Genomic DNA, 19,636 nt, shown 5'->3' with positions numbered 1-19,636 from the left:
GTGGGCAGAAGAAAGATCTGAATCCAGTTGCAAATCACTTTTATGCTGTAGATCTCCAAGGATTTCTGGTTTAACAAGACCAACAACAAAGTGCTTCTTCCATATTAAAGGACACTACTGGCAAAACTAAGATAGTTTGGGGGAGAGAAGGGTATTTGTGTGGAAGGGCTGGAAGGGCCGTTCAGCTCTAGTACTCAGACACAACAGCTGCCTTTGCAAGAAATGTTACGTCTTCCACAAAATAGTCTGAACCAAAGCAGGTTGACTCCGAAACTGTGGGCCTGCTCAGCTCAGGAGCTTCACTGGGCATTTGAGATCTGCCAAAGCTGCCTTCAGAGCCACCTGTGCCATGGAGACAGTGCTGGTGGGGGGAGCCCACATCCACCTTTGGGAGAATAGACTCTATTTAGGGCTTGCAAGGCTTTGTTTTCCACTTGTCATCCAATGGAGACAGTACTGTCTCCATTGACTTGCATGGAGAGAGGAGGGTGGTTACACCTGAAGCTTTGGAAAACCAAAACAAGGTTGTAGCTTGCATCCAAAGCAGTGAGTAAAGGTAAAATGCACACCCATTACACCCAGCACAGCCAGCTGTCCACTGAGATAATGCAAGGATTGTTCACACCTGAGCTTAATGTGCGTTTGAAGCTGTTTGCATTCCCATTTAAGTTCAGTCGTACCTTGGTTTTTGAACAGCTTAGTTCTCGAACGTTTGGGCTCCCGAACACTGCAAACCCAGAAGTGACTGTTCCGGTTTGTGAACAATTTTTGGAAGCCAAATGTCCAGCGCAGCTTCCGATTGGCTGCAGGACCTTCCACGCTTTGGTTTTTGTACATTTTGGAAGTCGAACGGACTTCTGGAACGGATTCCGTTCGACTTCCAAAGTACGACTGTAATGCCCTACACAAGACATCCCCCTCAGACAGCTGCTCTCCTGCTGATATTTAGATTGAATTGACCCTGTGAATTTGGATTGCCCTGATCCAGGGATAATCCAGTAGGTTTTGAGAAATGTGACTCCACTCCACTTGAGATCGTGAATGCATTGCCTTGGATTTTGCTCCCAAATTTTAAAAAATGTATTTATGTATTTAATTATTACTTTTGAACTGCACAGAAAACACTAGTTTGGGGACAGTATGTAAATATTGAAAATAAATACAGTAAATGCCATATTAAAAGACACCTTTGATTTTGAATGCCTTGTTTTGTGTCTCTCACCTGCCCTCCTTCTTCCTCTGCTGCAGCTTCTGTCCCCCTTGTCCAAGGGCTTGTTCCACAGGGCCATCTCTGAGAGTGGAGTCACTCAGCTTCCAGGCCTCATCACTAGCCGCCCAGAAGTCCTTGCTCAGGTGAGTCTGTTGTTGTTGTGCAGGGAGACAATACCCTTAAGAGCAATAGTCTGGTTCTCAAACTGCTTTGGACTGTTCCAGGGAATGAAAGTTTGAGGATTGCAGCTTAAGCATCTCTCAGATATTAATCAAAACAGACTGATATAAAGGGTGAATCAAAGCCTTCAAAAAGATGGAAGAGAGACAGCCTCTGAGCATGAGCAGAGCTCTGTACCCAAGGGGGCCCCATCTACTCCAGCATCCTGTTTTCACAGTGGCCAATCAGATGCCTAAGGAAAGCCTGCAATAATTTGCTGGGAGGGAACATGGAACTGTGATTTACAGTACAGTGGTACCTCTGGATGCCCCAGGCTAAGCAACTGGCTAAGCAACTGGCAGCTGGCCTACATATGTGACTTGTCAAGCAAGAGAAATGGACAGTAGAGGAACTGGCCAGAGATGCACAGGGTTGTGGGATTTGATCAGAAATTATTGTCAATGAATTAAACCCAGTCAACACAATGCATTCATCAAGGACACAATGGCTTGATGCATATTTTATAATTCCTCATAGTAATCCCACCTGATCCCACACTCTGTATATTTGCACCCCTACACTCCTCATCACTCAGCACAATATCTAACATTAGGGCTAAAATTAATAACACAAAAATTGCAATTTTGGGAAACGTCCAACTCATGGTCCTATCAGTAAGAACAGGAATCAGATATGGGGCATTATGAGGGCAGCCTTCCCCCGGTTATGTAACTCCCCCCATGAAATCCGGCAGCCCCCCTCCACACATGACTTTATCTGCTTTCAGGAAACATGTTTACACCTTTTCTTTTTAAAAAAATCATGCAAGCTTCTGTCCAAAAAGGTTTACACTGCTGGTTTTAACTGCTGCTTACAGTAAGTTTTAGTGTTGTTTTGAATTGGTAGTCTGGGGGCCTCCTTGGGATGAAAGCAGGGGAGAAATGAAATGCATTAAAAAATGCTGTTATGCAGTTTCATTATTGAGCCACCCTGGCCCTTTGGAGAGGAAGGGTGGGTTATAAACAGGAAATTATAGACAAGAAATAATAAGAATACTGTAAGTGAGGGTGGGGATTTAAAAGCAAAGATGTCGTCGTGCCATGCTTTGTTTCAACAGCACGTTGCCCGGTTTTGGGGTGTGTGTGTGTGTGTGTGTGTGTGTGTGTGTGTGTGTATGACTGGCCCTGTGGCCTATCATGGATGCTTAAAAGATGTTGAAATTCCTTGTCCATGAAGACAGGGGTCCTTGTTTCAGGATGACAACCACCCTGAGACGAGTGACAGCCTTAAGCTCTGCTTCAAACAAGCCCATGGAAATATCAGGCTGTTGTGATTGTTCAGCGTCAATGTAGTGCCAATTGCTGTGTGGCGTAGTGGTTAAGAGCAGTGGACTTGTAACCTGGTGAACTGGGTTCGCTTCCCCGCTCCTCCACATACAGCTGCTGGGTGACCTTGGGCCAGTCACACTTCTCTGAAGTCTCTCAGCCCCACTCACCTCACAGAGTGTATGTTGTGGGGGAGGAAGGGAATGGAGATTGTTAGCCGCTTTGAGACTCCTTAGGGTAGTGATAAAGCGGGATATCAAATCCAAACTCCTCCTCTTCTAATCTGTATTATTATTTTATTCCCCCCTCCTCCATCAAAAGTTCTCACATAAAATTGCAAAAGCCTCTGGCTGTGAGGCCAGCAGTTCCGCGCTGGTGCATTGCTTGAGGAGCAAAACAGAAGAAGAACTCAAAACCCTGAATACCAACTTGACCCTGGTGAGTCTGAAAACTTCAACGACATCCACATAATGTGATGCTCTTCCGCTCTGTTTTTGCTCTCCTTTGCTTATTTGGGTCGGGAGGTACGTGGGCCACAAACTGTTGGAATCTTCCTAGATGAAAAAGATTTAAACATGAGGGAGTTTGCATTGTTATCCAAGGGGGCAACTATGCACACATGCCAAAAGGTTTGTTTGGACTAAGCCCATGCCTCTCCAGGGTCTTTCTGTTTGGCGATTCGTCATTTTGCCTCATACAAACACACATGTATTTTTCTCATTCCAAATCCTTCTTGGTCGGGTTTCAAGTATATTAACACTTTGGGGAAAGGCTACAGTTTAGTGGGAGAGAATCTGGCTTGCATGTGGAAGGTTCCAGATTTAATCCCAGCATCTCCAGGTTGGAGTGGGAAAGGCCCATGCCCAAAACCTTGGAGCGTGGCTACCAGTCAGTGGAGATAATATTGAGGTCAATATTGTGGTCTGGATTGTAATAAGGCAGCTTCCTATGTCCCTGCTTTTGGAATTGTCCAGTTTTGCTTCATTCTTGTTATACATAACTTTTGCAGTTGTTTCTAGGGATCCAATACACATTAAAGAGAACTTTTCTTTAAAAACAAACAGGGATTTGGGATTATCCCCGCAGTAGTTGATGGAGAGTTCCTTCGAAAGGCACCCGAGGAACTACTGGCCTCAAAGGAATTTAACACTGTCCCATATCTATTAGGTTTGAATAATCACGAATACGGATGGGTTGTTCCTGCGGTAAGTTGCTCGCAATTTATTTTTGTACCCTGATGTGTGGCTGCAATAGAGTCTGGTGCTTTTGAATAATATTTTAAAAGCAAAAGATGTTTGCTGCAACTCCCTGCCCCTCCTTCCCTCCTTCCTCATCCTCTTTATGGATTTACCATGTCTTTTGTGCCTTTACAAACTCAGGTAAAAGGAGTGAAGGCCAGGTTCCATATGCCTTGGATGGTATTGAATGTGAAGTCTCTATTTAATTCCACAGGCAATGAACATCACCGGCATAACTGAAGGCATGGATAAGGAAACCATCATTGCATTGTTTCAGCGGATAACCGCCTCCATGGTAAGAGAGAAGCCAGCGAGCCCAACTTACTGAGCTTTCTACAAGCTCCAGTGTGTATGGGAAAGGGGAGATAACATAAAGAGGGGCAGAAGAAACACCTGCAAAACAGGGCCGGCCCCTTCCAAAGGCCTTTCCCTTCCAGCCCTTTGTGGTTTCATTTTTGCAGCCTTTAAAGCAGGGATTAAACATGCATCTAGGATCAAATGATCCACAACATCAGGTGCCAGTTACAGAAACAAGAACAAAAACTCTGGGTGTGGTGGCTGGGGGTTGGGGACCCTCCGCACCTTTGCAGAGTGTGAGACCCACCCACAAGCAGCTGGTGGCAGTGGAGGAAAACCCAGAGGCCCCTTTGCTTTCTTTTGCAAACAGGCATCTCTGCTGCCGCTTTGCATGTCTTAAAGCAGGGGTGTCCAACAGGTCGATCCAGATCTACTTCCAAGTTTTGGTAGAGGTCTCTGGCCCCTCCCCTGCTTTTATGGAAACCAGGGAGGTGGGATTAAGTCTTCATCACTGGTTTCCTCCCTGTCAGGGGTGCATCATTTACACCCCTCCACAAATCCATCCATTCACACCTACACACACCCTTGACACAGACATTTAAAGCTGCCTTTCTTTTGCCTCTCCCCTTTTCTCCTCCCACATCCCTGAAATTGTTCCTATTCACATGAGTGGGATGCTTTCACTAACCCTGTTGTGCAAAGGTGCAATTGAGGAGAGGGTTGTTTTCTTCCCAGCTTCTCCCCAGCTCATTCCAATTCCTCTCTCCTTGCATGATAAATTAGCCTTGGGGAGGGGGGAAAACCTATTTTCCTCTAAGCCTAATTGCCATGTTTGGGGGCAGGAAGCAGATGTGTGGGTGCCGGATCCCAAAGCTTTGAGGGCTGTGAGTGGCCCACAAGCCAGAGGTTTCCTCTCCTTGTCGTGTGTTGTCGCTGCTGTTTCCTGGAAGAGCCCAGCTGCTGCACCCATTTCCCTGGCGGCATTTGCTGGGCAATGGATGTCGCAGGAGGGGAAGTGGTTCCCATGGCCTTCTCTAATGTGGCTGCTCCCTCCTTTCCTTGCAGAATTTATCACCTGAGCCTCTGCAGATGGCACTGGATGAATACTTGGGAGACACCAAGGACCGTGTCAAGTTACGAGATCGCTTTCTGGACATGATGGGAGATATGGTCTTTGTTGCTCCTGCTGTTGAGATAGCTAGATATCACAGAGGTGAATTCACTTTTGAAATAACGGAATGACCACAGCAAAGCGTTATTTATCTATTTTATTTATTAGATTTATATCCCAACCTTCATCATAAGATCTCATTAGAAGCTCCTGCATTGGGGAAATTTCTAGAGGCTCCATGATTGTCAAGAGGTGCTGGGTTCCAGTCTTGGAATCCAACCTGGATGAGAAAAAAAATACCGTATTTTTCGCCCTATAGGACACACTTTTTCCCCTCCAAAAATGAAGGGGAAATGTGTGTGCGTCCTATGGGGCAAATGCAGGCTTTCACTGAAGCCTGGAGAGCGAGAACGGTCGGTGCGCACTGACCCCTCTCGCTCTCCAGGCTTCGCGGACCTCTCCGCAAGCAGCGGGAGCGCTCCCGCTCCTTGGGGAGAGTTGCCGGCATCCCAAAGCCTGCGCGCGCTGAAATCAGCGTGTCCAGGCTTCGCGGACCTATCCACAAGCAGCGGGAGCTGGAGAGGCGAGGCCCAGCCGAGAAGGGGCCAGCCCGGAAGGCGCAGCTTCACAGCCGAAGCTGTCCTCGGCTTGGGGAGCCGGAGAAGCTGTCAGGTCAGGGCCCTGGCGCAGGCCTAGCCGCGACGCCTCTTTGCTCCCGGGATCGGGGCCGCCAGCTCAGCGCTGGAGCCAAGGGAGCCCCCAGGCAGGCCTGCGAGCAAAGGCAGAGCCGCCGGGCGGTGGCCGCTTCTGCAAGGCGGCCGGAGAAGCGGGGACCCCCTCCCCTCCCCGCGTCCCCCCCACTCGCTCCCCCCTCTGAAACTTTGTTAACACTTCCACGCTGAGCCTCTGACAATAGGGGCGGGCCGAGGGCACGACACGGCTGGGCCCTCTGGACTCGCGCCCCCCCCAGATGTTGCGGCCGGTGCGGCAAAGCATAATATAACTAATAATTTTCTTAAATTATTGGGGGGGCTCCGCCCCCCCAAACGAATTTTTGAGGGGGCTCGGGCCTATGCAACCATCGTAATGTATGGTGTCCCAGTAATCACTGCAAACACTGATCTCTCTCTCTCCCCCCTCCCCCACCCACTTTTTGTTTCAGATTCTGGAGCTCCTGTCTACCTTTATGAATTCCAGCACCGGCCCAGTGCATTAAAAAACGCAAAGCCAGATTTTGTGAAGGCAGATCATGGTGATGAACTTGCCTTTGTATTTGGGGTACCATTCTTAGGCAGTGAGTCAGCCGCTTGGATGGGTAAGAATCTTATTGATGTTTTCTTCTGCTTTGCTTTTATAAGGCAGGGAAAGGTGCAGTTGCACAGGAGAAAGTCAATAAGGTCAGAAGGATTTCTTAAGGCTGGGCAAGACTGGCTTCTTTTGTAATGGAGATTATTGCCTCAATAGCTGGATCTTCCTTAAGTCTTCTGAAGGCGTAGGTGGCATAGCGTAGGGGGGGCTGCAATCGCCCTGGGTTCATTTTTCAGGGTGGGGCAAGCACTGCTCCTGCCCCTCCCTGAGCCAGGCTGGCACCGCTTTGTGAGACTAGGATCTGATATATCCCAGGCTTGCAAAGCCACTTGGGGAGGCGGCGTGAGAAGGGAGTATGGCTGGTGTGCCTTTCTTATGCTTCCCTCCCCGGATTCGAGCCTTGCAAAGCCATTCTGGGAGTGCAGTGTGAGGACACAACAGGCATGCCACTAGGGACTGGTGTTGCTCCAGCAGTGATGAGGGCTGGCTGGGTGAGCTAAGTGGGCTCCATTTGTTCTCTGTGTCTTGCCCCGATGTGAGCGCATGCGAACTGGGCACCATGGAGACACATGGCCTTTCCCACTTCTAGCTCAGGATAAGTGAGCAGGAAGGGGCAGAGTGTTGCAGCTCTGGAATGTGCCTTTTGGGGGTTTGCCTCACTCTGGAAGTCTGATGTGGGTTTTGCTTCTGGGGTGTTTAAACTGCTGCCTCCAGCTATGCTTAACCTGTATACATCTGTAAAGAAACTCTAATATTATGAAATGGCCTCAGCGACCTCCTTCCAAAGGCAAACAAACTTGGGTGAGTGGAGCTGACCTGGAACTTCTCCCCACTTGGAGAAGCAGGCTGAATAAGAACATTATCAAGGATTAATTTAATCATTAACCAGCTTTAGCAGTTCACAGACTGCTGTTTAAATATGCCCATGGAATTTGATTTCAATATTTATCAGACTGCCCAGCCCCCCCCCCCCAAATGGGAACTGTAGTTTAAGGGTGCTGGGAACTGCAACTCTGTGGCATGCAAACTACAGTTCCCCGTGTTTGATAGTTGATATCTTTACTAAGCCACTCTGGGAATTTATCTGAAGGGTACTAGGAGTTTACGTCTGATAGGAAACAAAAACCATAAACAGATGAGGAAGCAAAACAAATTTTAAGCAAATAATAACATTGAAATACCTCTTTAAAGCTCTACTGATAGTCAATACCATAAATTCTACATGAATTACTACATGCTACATGACTAATACGTTCTTCCCCCTGTACTTCTCACATAAAGCGACAGAGGCCGAGAAAGAGCTCAGCAGAAAAATGATGAAATACTGGAGCAACTTTGCCCGAAATGGGTGAGATTCTTGGCTATTTCAAAACACTATGCCTCAGTGGTTGCAATATTTGCATTGTTATTAATAATTGCTATTATTTGATATCTATCATAAAGCATCTGTAGGTGTCTTACAAATACAAGGACACCAACAATCAAGTTTAACAATAAACCGCAATAACAGCAAAATTGTAATACAGAAGCAACAATAATCTTGATAATCCTATTGTCTGAAATGCCTGGAAGAAGACGTACGTTCTGACCTGATGCTGAAAGGATGTAAATAAATGACAGCACCAGGAAGGCCTCGCTGGGGAGGGTGCAGCCAAAATGGCCCTCTCCCTTGTCACCACCTTCTCCATGGGTAGGCAAACTAAGGCCCAATCGCCTTCTAAATCCAGCCCGCGGACGGTCTGGGAATCAGTGTGTTTTTACATGAGTAGAATGTGTGCTTTTATTTAAAATGAATCTCTGGGTTATTTGTGGGGCATAGGAATCCATTCTTTTTTCCCTTCAAAATCAAGTCCAGCCCCCCACAAGGTCTGAGGGACAGTGGACCAGCCCCCTGCTGAAAAAGTTTGCTGACCCCTATTCTAAACTTATCTTGGAGGGGAGACCCAGCGAAGGGCCTCAAACAATGAGCACAAGGTTTAAGAGGAGAGGCTTTAGGGCAGGGGTCGGCAGTGCTTACCTTGCCTGGGCCGGTTCACTGCCGCAGAGCCCCCTCTGTGGGCCAGATTGCAGGCGCACGATTTCCAGTGCCGTGAAAGCGAGTCCCTATGCCGGTTTAGCGCAGCACGCGGGGGCTCGCCGAGCGGGTGGCTCAGTTTGGGGGCGGCTCGTGGGCTGGTAAAACGACCCCTATGGGCCGCTTGTGGCCCATGGGCCTTGGGTTGCTGACCCCTGCTTTAGGGCCTTGAGCCACATCAGGCTTTCCAGCTAAAAACTAAGACTTGGAAATGGTCCCGGAAACAGCCAGTGCGGCTATGCCAGAACCAGTGATGGGCTCAGACCACTTCATTTCCCTCATCAGTCCTGCTGCCACATCCTACACCAGCTGCAGTTTTCGAGCTGTCTTGAAAGGCAGCCTCATGTATAGTGCATTGTTGTAATCGAAAACAGAGGTTGCTAGAGGATAGATCACCAAGGAACCACCCACTAACAGCGTCTCGTTGTTTCGGATTGAGCCTCATCCAGTCTGTCACCATGACCAGGCACCAGTTCAGCACACCAACCATCTCAGCGGCAGAAAGAGAGATGCATGCCGTCAGTATACGGATGGCGATACGCTCCGAGATGCTCTATGGCCCCACTCAGTGGCTTTACGTACATGCCAAAAAGTACAGAACCAAAATGCTGAATAGGAACTGAATTCTCGGCTCTGTCTTTTTCAGGAATCCAAATGGCAAAGGTTTGGTGGAATGGCCTCAGTATGGTCTGAATGAAGAATATTTGGAATTAAACCTGGAGCAAAGGAAAGCAGAGAAGCTGAGGAAGAACAAGGTGGACTTCTGGTTAAAGACACTGCCTGAAAAAATGAAGAAAATGGCTGAAGGAAAGGAAAAACATGGGGAACTGTAACCAGTGGCCAAATTGCCCCAGCTTATTTTTGTTTGTGTTGAGAACAAACATTTTCCAACAAGAATTATTTCAGTCTGAAAAATGCATTTGTTCAACGCATGTTCTAACGCCGAAAATCTTAGCTATTATGAGATACTATTTATACAGCAGAAATGCCAGGTGATTCACATCAACAATTAGGAAATCCTGCCAATGATTTGAAGAGAAACGAGTTTATGCCCCAGTGCAGTTTAAGAATCCTGTGCATGGCTGCAACGCCTTGTTGATTAGTCAGATTAGGTCACTAATCTTAAAATTCTTCTCACGCAAATACTTGGCAAACAAGCACAGGCAGTTGGCATTATTTTAGGAGAGGCATTTCACCTTTTCTAAGATTGTGCCCACTTTGACAAGCTGACTTCCTCGCTGTTGGGTTTTAGATGAAAAATATAAATGGGGCAGGAAGTCACAGAAGGGAAATGTTCATGCCTAGCCCATGAGGGTGGGACAAGTGTCCTTCACAATTTACTCCTCCTTGGGAGGCCCTGCCGCCACCTCCCCCCTTTTCAAACACCTAGTGAAGAAATCCAAAGCTTGGCAGGTTGGATAGGAATCTAAATGGGGTGGGGGCTCTTTGCAAACTCTGACCTGTGGACAGGCAGCTCAAATTCAATCTGTAATCTGCAGTTGTTAACCGTGGAGCCTGTATAAAGGCAGCAGCATATAAAGCAAGCAGAGAACACAGTTACACAGTACAAAAAAAATACAAACCAGTGCTTTTCCTAGCTAAGTCTTATAATAGGCTGACAGCCCCCATTGATCAGGGAGGGTCTTGAGGGCCTGATCCTGACCAGCTTCAGTTAAAAGCAAATGGAAAGTGAAACAGAAAGTCTGTCTCAAACTTTTCCTTATAAATATGGGCAAGGTTGGACAGGCAAAGGGATCAGCCTCTGATCAGAGAGAATTCCAAGGGTGGTTTGCTCAGTCAGCAATGCATGCCAGTAGAGAACTGGGCTTTGCACCTGGTCAGGGAATATCTGCAAGAGTCTCTCTCTCTCTCTCTCTGGCCAGACGGTTCCATGTGTTTTGGCAACTGAACAACTCAGAGGCTCTATATGTTGGCTGGCTTTAGAGATTATGGGACAAAGGAAGCTGCCTCACGCTGTTGGCCAGACCATTGGCCCATCTAATTCAGTGATGTCAACACTGATTGGCAGCAGCTTTCCAGGGTCTGGCTTGAGTCTTCTTTCCCAGCCCTACTTGAAGATACCACTGGGGACGGGAAGCAAAGAACCTTCCACATTTTCCTGGATGGAAGAAAAGGATCCATGGGTTGCATGGGATTTATAAGGGGGAGAGATGGAAAGGGGTGTGGGTGACTTAGAGATCTCCTTGGTGTTCCTTGGCAAAATGAGCCACATTTCATGTGGAGGAGAGTTCCAGGCACTTGCCCAGGGTCTGTGGTCCTTTGGAGAATTGAGACACAGTGGAGACTGTTGTCGCTTTAAGAAATATGGTTTAGTCATCTATTTACACCTTCAGTCTGCATGGAAGGAGTCCAGATTTTACTGCATGGACATTTCAAGAGGGGCTTGTACCTCATAGCAGTGCAGCCCTAGAGTCCAAGGCATCGCTCCCAGCCAGCCAGCCAGCCTGCAGCCAGCCTGCCCAAGATGGATCCCACTCTTCTTCCTTCTTCCCAGCAACCCTTGCTTAAGAAAGACCTTCTTTTCCCGGTCAGCTTATATTCAGTTGCCCTTGCAACCTTCCAAACCCCCAGTCTCTGCTCACACCTCAGGGCAATGCGGGAGGACAGTTCTCTTGCATTGCCAATGGCTCTCAATGGAGTTGTTTCTTAATGGCCCTAGCTTGGCCAGGTCGTTTTGCATAGGCTAGCCCAGGAATTCCTCTGCTTGTAGTTCTCCCACATAATCAAAATCCTACCATTTATTAATTTCTGGGGTTTAGAGCCCCATCAAATCTATAACTATATTAATTTGTTCCAGTGAGCATATGGCTAGAACCATAGCAAAAGAAAGAAACAAAAAACCCTGACAAATAGTGAAAATTGTAAATATTCGCTTTGAAAGAGTAAAACCATAATACAAAAGAAACTGTAAATTATTACATAAATAAGTGAAACAATTACAATGGCCGTACTGTGATCACTAAATTTGCCCAATTAAATTTAAAGCATAATCACATAGTCACAAAATCAAAACAGTGTACTTGATACAAAAAAGGAAGAAGTGCACATATACCCTACCATAGTATTTTATGGAGTTTACCACACAGTTACTCAACAATGCAAAATGTTAGATTTTGGGTAAACTGTCCATGTCAAAGGATGGGTTCTCTTTTGTAGGAGTGCAAATATCCAGGGTGTGGGGTCAGGTGGGATTACTATGAGGAATTATAAACTATGCATCAAGCCATTGTGTCCACTATGAATGCATTGTGTTGACTGGGTTTAATTCATTGACAATAATTTCTGTCCAAATCCCACAACCCTCTGCATCTCTGTCCATTTCCTCTACTGCCCATTTCTCTTGCTTGACAAGTGACATACGTAGCCCAGCTGCCAGTTGCTTAGCCAGGCATGCATCCTGGGCCTTAAAGATAGTGTGGCAAGTTTCTTTGATGTAGCTTTTCTGATAAGTTAATCTTAGGATGTTACTCTTAGGGCCCCCGAAACAGGTCTTACCTGAAGGTGATAATGATCGCCCCCGAAACAGGTCTTACCTGAAGGTGATAATGATCGCTGTCCTCCTGGCCATCCTTCTTATCATGTATATTGCCTGTTTATGACCTCAAGGGTTGCGAAATGCATTCCTTTGTAGTTCTGTTTTGTTTACCCCAGAAAAGGCTACTCTCCATTCTTCTGCCCCAATGTTACATTTCAAGCATAAAACAGAGTTAGATACAAATTGCACCAAATCAAAACGGACATCTGGAAATGACTCTAGAGGCTTTATTTCAGAAGGCGACTACTATGATAATGAAAAAATAATAGCATTTCAAGTTTAGCAGTGGAGATTTGATCCCTTTTTCAGTTTTATTCAAGTGGTTTTTGCCACTGCTTTGCCAAATAACTTGTTTTGCTGGCACATATGGGTCACTTATAGCTTTAGTAAAATGGGGAAAAACTGAAATATCACAATAAAAGTATTTTTCCAATATATTTTAAAACTACACAGGCTTAGTTAGAACAGCCACACATTAACAGAGGATTAAAATAAGATCTGCTATGATCACTAAATAGAAGAAGCATAGAATTATTTGTACTGACTGCTTAAAAGTGCATAAGAAATCATAGGTGAAGAATGACTTTTCTAACACCCTGCTGTCATATGAACGAAAGCAGTAAGAATGTTTAGAGGCAGAAATGCAGAACAGGAAGACAAGTTTAACAAGAGTAAATTAGATGCAGGCGGTAGATATCTCCAGTATTAGGGTAGGCTTTGGGGATTTCTGCTGTCCCACAGCACATTCTTGAGTGTTTGCCCCGTGCTTCCTTGTTTTTTAAAACATCTTTTGACTTGGTGTGCATAGATGACCTTGACTGGGCCATGCGCCCACAAGACGCACTGGGTGGGGCAGGAGCCCATGTCATCTTGGGAGAAGATACTCTCTGGGCCACATGCGGTTGGTCCCGCCCCACCCCCCACAACCTCCATTTACTTATTCCCTCCACTCTACGTGTTTTTGACTATTGATGCAAGTAAGAGTACCTTGCGGAAGAAGGAAGCAGAGGCAGCATCCAAAAGCATCTAGCAGAGGAAGATGCTGTTTTGGAAGCAGGGGTGTATGATTTGCGGTTGCCCAAAGCGAACTTTGAGGTGGGCACCCTCAATTCCATTTTTTTTTAATGAATTTATGACGTCAAGTTAAATGAGCTGAGAAAAGGGAACCAGCAACAATCTTCACCGTGGAATGAAAAGCCAACTAATGAGGCTGCAGAACTACGGAAATCCAGGGAGGGCAACAGTCCCTGTGAAGTACCATTCATAAAGGAAGGCTAAGGGCAACCCGCCGCCCAGCCAATCACAAGCATGCACTCTGCCGCTGTTCTTCTGAGCCTGAACTGCTAGTAAGTAGGTCCGTTTGCTATCTGCGTGTTTGCAGGAGATGAGAGAGCACCTTGGAGGATGGTGTGAGTCCCTGGATTTAACTGAATAATACCTTTTATTTTTGCGCATTCTGGCAGAAGGGGGCAATTGGAGGGAGAGAAATGGCTCCTTGCCATGCCTGTGCGTTTGTTGGTGCTTTTGAAATAGACACCTTGGAACACCCGGAATCACCTGTAACGTAGTAATCCTGTGCAAAAATACACGAACCGAGAGCAGGGGAGGAGGCTGCTGCTTCATTGAAGCGGAAACGGGCTCCGTGAGTGGGCGCGCAGGGGGCGTGGAAGGTAGCCAGGGCTCTGGGCGGACTTAAGATGCGGGCGGTGGTGGAGTCGTCTTGTACACAACCAAAGCGGGGAATTGCTGGCTTGCGTACCTTTGGCTTGTGTTCTGGTTTCAGTGGTAACGTTAACCAGGGGAAATGCAGGACGGACATTGGGTCTGACCTACGAGAAGCGGCAGTTCCGTAAGGCTCAGGTGGGTCCTTTCGAGTCCGGGGGGCGGGCGGCGTTTCTTCTGTGAGGATAGATAGAGGGATTGCAGCTTTATCCCTACAAACTCAAAAGGCTGTGAGGCTGAGATGGGATTTTATCTCTCTACCTATTTCGCTCTGAACTTTGTCCTCGCTTCTAGGTTAGGGTTGGAAACTTCCTTCTCCTGGAACTGTGAGCTCATCCACATTGGAGTGTAATGTAGATTTGGGGTTTAAATATTTCCGTGTCCAATTAATATAGAAACATAGACCATAAGGATCATCTAAGTGCAAACACCCCCCCCCCCGCAATGCAGGAATCTTTCACCCAACATGGGGCTCAAACTCACAACCCTGAGATTAAGAGTCCCATGCTCTACCAAGATATCTCTCAGTTTATTATTATCATTTCTTCACAACCTCCACATCCAAGTGGCAGCCCTTATTTTACACCCACTAAATATGGATTTTCCCAATTCACAGATATTCTGAGAAGGGAAGAAAATCCAATATAAATCCACATATTACCCAACATTGGATCCACTAAAGAGTGTGGCTGGCTGGCTGTGGGTTGTTGGGTTTTTGTTACATGTGTGGTGACATTTTGCTTGGTGACATCTATCTCTGCCACCCCCACCCATTTCTTGGTTGTTGATGGAAACATATTTGTTGTGTTTTTCTTCTTAAAGCAGCTCTTCCAAACCCCCAGTCTCTGATCACACCTCAGGGCAATGCGGGAGGACAGTTCTCTTGCATTGCCAATGGCTCTCAATGGAGTTGTTTCTTAATGGCCCTAGCTTGGCCAGGTCGTTTTGCATAGGCTAGTGCAGGAATCCCTCTGCAGCTTGTAGTTCTCCCACATAATCAAAATCCTACCATTTATTAATTTCTGGGGTTTAGAGCCCCATCAAATCTATAACTATATTAATTTGTTCCAGTGAGCATATGGCTAGAACCATAGCAAAAGAAAGAAACAAAAACCCCTGACAAATAGTGAAAATTGTAAATATTCGCTTTAAAAGAGTAAAACCATAATACAAAAGAAACTGTAAATTATTACATAAATAAGTGAAACAATTACAATGGCCGTACTGTGATCACTAAATTTGCGCAATTAAATTTAAAGCATAATCACATAGTCACAAAATCAAAACAGTGTACTTGATACAAAAAAGGAAGAAGTGCACATATACCCTACCATAGTATTTTATGGAGTTTACCACACAGTTACTCAACAATGCAAAATGTTAGATTTTGGGTAAACTGTCCATGTCAAAGGATGGGTTCTCTTTTGTAGGAGTGCAAATATCCAGGGTGTGGGGTCAGGTGGGATTACTATGAGGAATTATAAACTATGCATCAAGCCATTGTGTCCACTATGAATGCATTGTGTTGACTGGGTTTAATTCATTGACAATAATTTCTGTCCAAATCCCACAAGCCTCTGCATCTCTGTCCATTTCCTCCACTGCCCATTTCTCTTGCTTGACAAGTGACATACGTAGCCCAGCTGCCAGTTGCTTTGCCAGGCATGCATCCTGGGCCCTAAAGATAGTGTGGCAAGTTTCTTTGATGTAGCTTTTCTGATAAGTTAATCTTAGGATGTTACTCTTAGGGCCCCTGAAACAGGTCTTACCTGAAGGTGATAATGATCGCTGTCCTCCTGGCCATCCTTCTTATCATGTATATTGCCTGTTTATGACTTCAAGGGTTGCGAAATGCATTCCTTTGTAGTTCTGTTTTGTTTACCCCAGAAAAGGCTACTCTCCATTCTTCTGCCCCAATGTTACATTTCAAGCATAAAACAGAGTTAGATACAAATTGCACCAAATCAAAACGGACATCTGGAAATGACTCTAGAGGCTTTATTTCAGAAGGCGACTACTATGATAATGAAAAATTAATAGCATTTCAAGTTTAGCAGTGGAGATTTGATCCCTTTTTCAGTTTTATTCAAGTGGTTTTTGCCACTGCTTTGCCAAATAACTTGTTTTGCTGGCACATATGGGTCACTTATAGCTTTAGTAAAATGGGGAAAAACTGAAATATCACAATAAAAGTAATTTTCCAATATATTTTAAAACTACACGGGCTTAGTTAGAACAGCCACACATTAACAGAGGCTTAAAATAAGATCTGCTATGATCTCTTGACTTGGTGTGCATAGATGCCCTTGACTGGGCCATGCGCCCACAAGACGCACTGGGTGGGACAGGAGCCCATGTCATGTTGGGAGAAGATACTCTCTGGGCCACATGTGGTTGGTCCCACCTCACCCCCCACAACCTCCATTTACTCATTCCCTCCACTCTAAGTGTTTTTGACTATTGATGCAAGTAACAGTACCTACAAACTCAAAAGGCTGTGAGGCTGAGATGGGATTTTATCTCTCTACCTATTTTGCTCTGAACTTTGTCCGCGCTTCTAGGTTAGGGTTGGAAACTTCCTTCTCATGGAACTGTGAGCTCATCCACATTGGAGTGTAATGTAGATTTGAGGTTTAAATATTTCCGTGTCCAATTAATATAGAAACATAGACCATAAGGATCATCTAAGTGCAACCCCCCCCCCCGCAATGCATGGATCTTTCACCCAACATGGGGCTCAAACTCACAACCCTGAGATTAAGAGTCCCATGCTCTACCAAGATATCTCTCAGTTTATTATTATCATTTCTTCACAACCTCCACATCCAAGTGGCAGCCCTTATTTTACACCCACTAAATATGGATTTTCCCAATTCACAGATATTCTGAGAAGGGAAGAAAATCCAATATAAATCCACATATTACCCAACATTGGATCCACTAAAGAGTGTGGCTGGCTGGCTGTGGGTTGTTGGGTTTTTGTTACCTGTGTGGTGACATTTTGCTTGGTGACATCTATCTCTGCCACCCCCACCCATTTCTTGGTTGTTGATGGAAACATATTTGTTGTGTTTTTCTTCTTAAAGCAGCTCTTCCAAACCCCCAGTCTCTGATCACACCTCAGGGCAATGCGGGAGGACAGTTCTCTTGCATTGCCAATGGCTCTCAATGGAGTTGTTTCTTAATGGCCCTAGCTTGGCCAGGTCGTTTTGCATAGGCTAGCGCAGGAATCCCTCTGCAGCTTGCAGTTCTCCCACATAATCAAAATCCTACCATTTATTAATTTCTGGGGTTTAGAACCCCATCAAATCTATAACTATATTAATTTGTTCCAGTGAGCATATGGCTAGAACCATAGCAAAAGAAACAAACAAAAACCCCTGACAAATAGTGAAAATTGTAAATATTCGCTTTGAAAGAGTAAAACCATAATACAAAAGAAACTGTAAATTATTACATCAATAAGTGAAACAATTACAATGGCCGTACTGTGATCACTAAATTTGCCCAATTAAATTTAAAGCATAATCACATAGTCACAAAATCAAAACAGTGTACTTGATACAAAAAAGGAAGAAGTGTACATATACCCTACCATAGTATTTTATGGAGTTTACCACACAGTTACTCAACAATGCAAAATGTTAGATTTTGGGTAAACTGTCCATGTCAAAGGATGGGTTTTCTTTTGTAGGAGTGCAAATATCCAGGGTGTGGGGTCAGGTGGGATTACTATGAGGAATTCTAAACTATGCATCAAGCCATTGTGTCCATGATGAATGCATTGTGTTGACTGGGTTTAATTCATTGACAATAATTTCTGTCCAAATCCCACAACCCTCTGCATCTCTGTCCATTTCCTCTACTGCCCATTTCTCTTGCTTGACAAGTGACATACGTAGATGTTACTCTTAGGGCCCCCGAAACAGGTCTTACCTGAAGGCGATAATGATCGCTGTCCTCCTGGCCATTCTTCTTATCATGTATATTGCCTGTTTATGACTTCAAGGGTTGCCAAATGCATTCCTTTGTAGTTCTGTTTTGTTTACCCCAGAAAAGGCTACTCTCCATTCTTCTGCCCCAATGTTACATTTCAAGCATAAAACAGAGTTAGATACAAATTGCACCAAATCAAAACGGACATCTGGAAATGACTCTAGAGGCTTTATTTCAGAAGGCGACTACTATGATAATGAAAAATTAATAGCATTTCAAGTTTAGCAGTGGAGATTTGATCCCTTTTTCAGTTTTATTCAAGTGGTTTTTGCCACTGCTTTGCCAAATAACTTGTTTTGCTGGCACATATGGGTCACTTATAGCTTTAGTAAAATGGGGAAAAACTGAAATATCACAATAAAAGTAATTTTCCAATATATTTTAAAACTACACAGGCTTAGTTAGAACAGCCACACATTAACAGAGGCTTAAAATAAGATCTGCTATGATCACTAAATAGAAGAAGCATAGAATTATTTGTACTGACTGCTTAAAAGTGCATAAGAAATCATAGGTGAAGAATGACTTTTCTAACACCCTGCTGTCATATGAACGAAAGCAGTAAGAATGTTTAGAGGCAGAAATGCAGTACAGGAAGACATGTTTAACAAGAGTAAATTAGATGCAGGCGGTAGATATCCCCAGTATTAGGGTAGACTTTGGGGATTTCTGCTGTCCCACAGCACATTCTTGAGTGTTTGCCCCGTGCTTCCTTGTTTTTTAAAACATCTTTTGACTTGGTGTGCATAGATGCCCTTGACTGGGCTATGCGCCCACAAGACGCACTGGGTGGGGCAGGAGCCCATGTCATCCTGGGAGAAGATACTCTCTGGGCCACATGTGGCTGGTCCCACCCCACCCCCCACAACCTCCATTTACTCATTCCCTCCACTCTAAGTGTTTTTGACTATTGATGCAAGTAAGAGTACCTTGCGGAAGAAGGAAGCAGCGGCAGGATCCAAAAGCATCTAGCAGAGGAAGATGCTGTTTTGGAAGCAGGGGTGTATGATTTGCGGTTGCCCAAAGCGAACTTTGAGGTGGGCACCCTCAATTCCTTTTTTTTTTTTAAATGAATTTATGACGTCAAGCTAAATGAGCTGAGAAAAGGGAACCAGCAACAATCTTCACCGTGGAATGAAAAGCCAACTAATGAGGCTGCAGTACTACGGAAATCCAGGGAGGGCAACAGTCCCTGTGAAGTACCATTCATAAAGGAAGGCTAAGGGCAACCCGCCGCCCAGCCAATCACAAGCATGCACTCTGCCGCTGTTCTTCTGAGCCTGAACTGCTAGTAAGTAGGTCCGTTTGCTAGCTGCGTGTTTGCAGGAGATGAGAGAGCACCTTGGAGGATGGTGTGAGTCCCTGGATTTAACTGAATAATACCTTTTATTTTTGCGCATTCTGGCAGAAGGGGGCAATTGGAGGGAGAGAAATGGCTCCTTGCCATGCCTGTGCGTTTGTTGGTGCTTTTGAAATAGACACCTTGGAACACCCGGAATCACCTGTAACGTAGTAATCCTGTGCAAAAATACACGAACCGAGAGCAGGGGAGGAGGCTGCTGCTTCATTGAAGCGGAAACGGGCTCCGTGAGTGGGCGCGCAGGGGGCGTGGAAGGTAGCCAGGGCTCTGGGCGGACTTA

General features: G+C 45.5%; 1 protein-coding gene and 2 long non-coding RNA genes across 3 annotated transcripts in view; 2 read left to right on the top strand and 1 right to left on the bottom strand.

Annotated features, from left to right (window-relative positions):
* The window catches only part of LOC310711137 (uncharacterized protein), a 48,650-nt gene that overhangs the window by 5,752 nt on the left and 23,262 nt on the right, over positions 1 to 19,636 (top strand). Inside the window, exons 6-14 of the mRNA XM_083512606.1 lie at positions 1,249 to 1,353; positions 3,016 to 3,132; positions 3,759 to 3,899; positions 4,147 to 4,227; positions 5,295 to 5,442; positions 6,503 to 6,655; positions 7,930 to 7,996; positions 9,369 to 9,551; positions 13,924 to 14,127. Of these exons, the coding sequence (XP_083368732.1) occupies positions 1,249 to 1,353; positions 3,016 to 3,132; positions 3,759 to 3,899; positions 4,147 to 4,227; positions 5,295 to 5,442; positions 6,503 to 6,655; positions 7,930 to 7,996; positions 9,369 to 9,551; positions 13,924 to 14,127 (1,199 nt within the window). The remainder of the gene's footprint in view (positions 1 to 1,248; positions 1,354 to 3,015; positions 3,133 to 3,758; positions 3,900 to 4,146; positions 4,228 to 5,294; positions 5,443 to 6,502; positions 6,656 to 7,929; positions 7,997 to 9,368; positions 9,552 to 13,923; positions 14,128 to 19,636) is intronic.
* LOC310712268 lies at positions 14,145 to 15,496 on the top strand. Its single transcript, XR_014528826.1, has 2 exons — positions 14,145 to 14,294; positions 14,685 to 15,496. It is a non-coding gene; the product is annotated as an uncharacterized lncRNA (long non-coding RNA).
* On the bottom strand, positions 14,516 to 16,248 carry LOC310712278. The gene is made up of 2 exons (XR_014528837.1): positions 15,631 to 16,248; positions 14,516 to 14,855 (listed from the first exon to the last, which is right to left on the bottom strand). It is a non-coding gene; the product is annotated as an uncharacterized lncRNA (long non-coding RNA).

This window comes from Podarcis liolepis (assembly GCF_965112155.1).
Source record: "Podarcis liolepis genome assembly, chromosome: 7".
NCBI lineage: Eukaryota > Metazoa > Chordata > Lepidosauria > Squamata > Lacertidae > Podarcis > Podarcis liolepis.
This window is presented reverse-complemented; position numbering and strand designations above follow the sequence as displayed.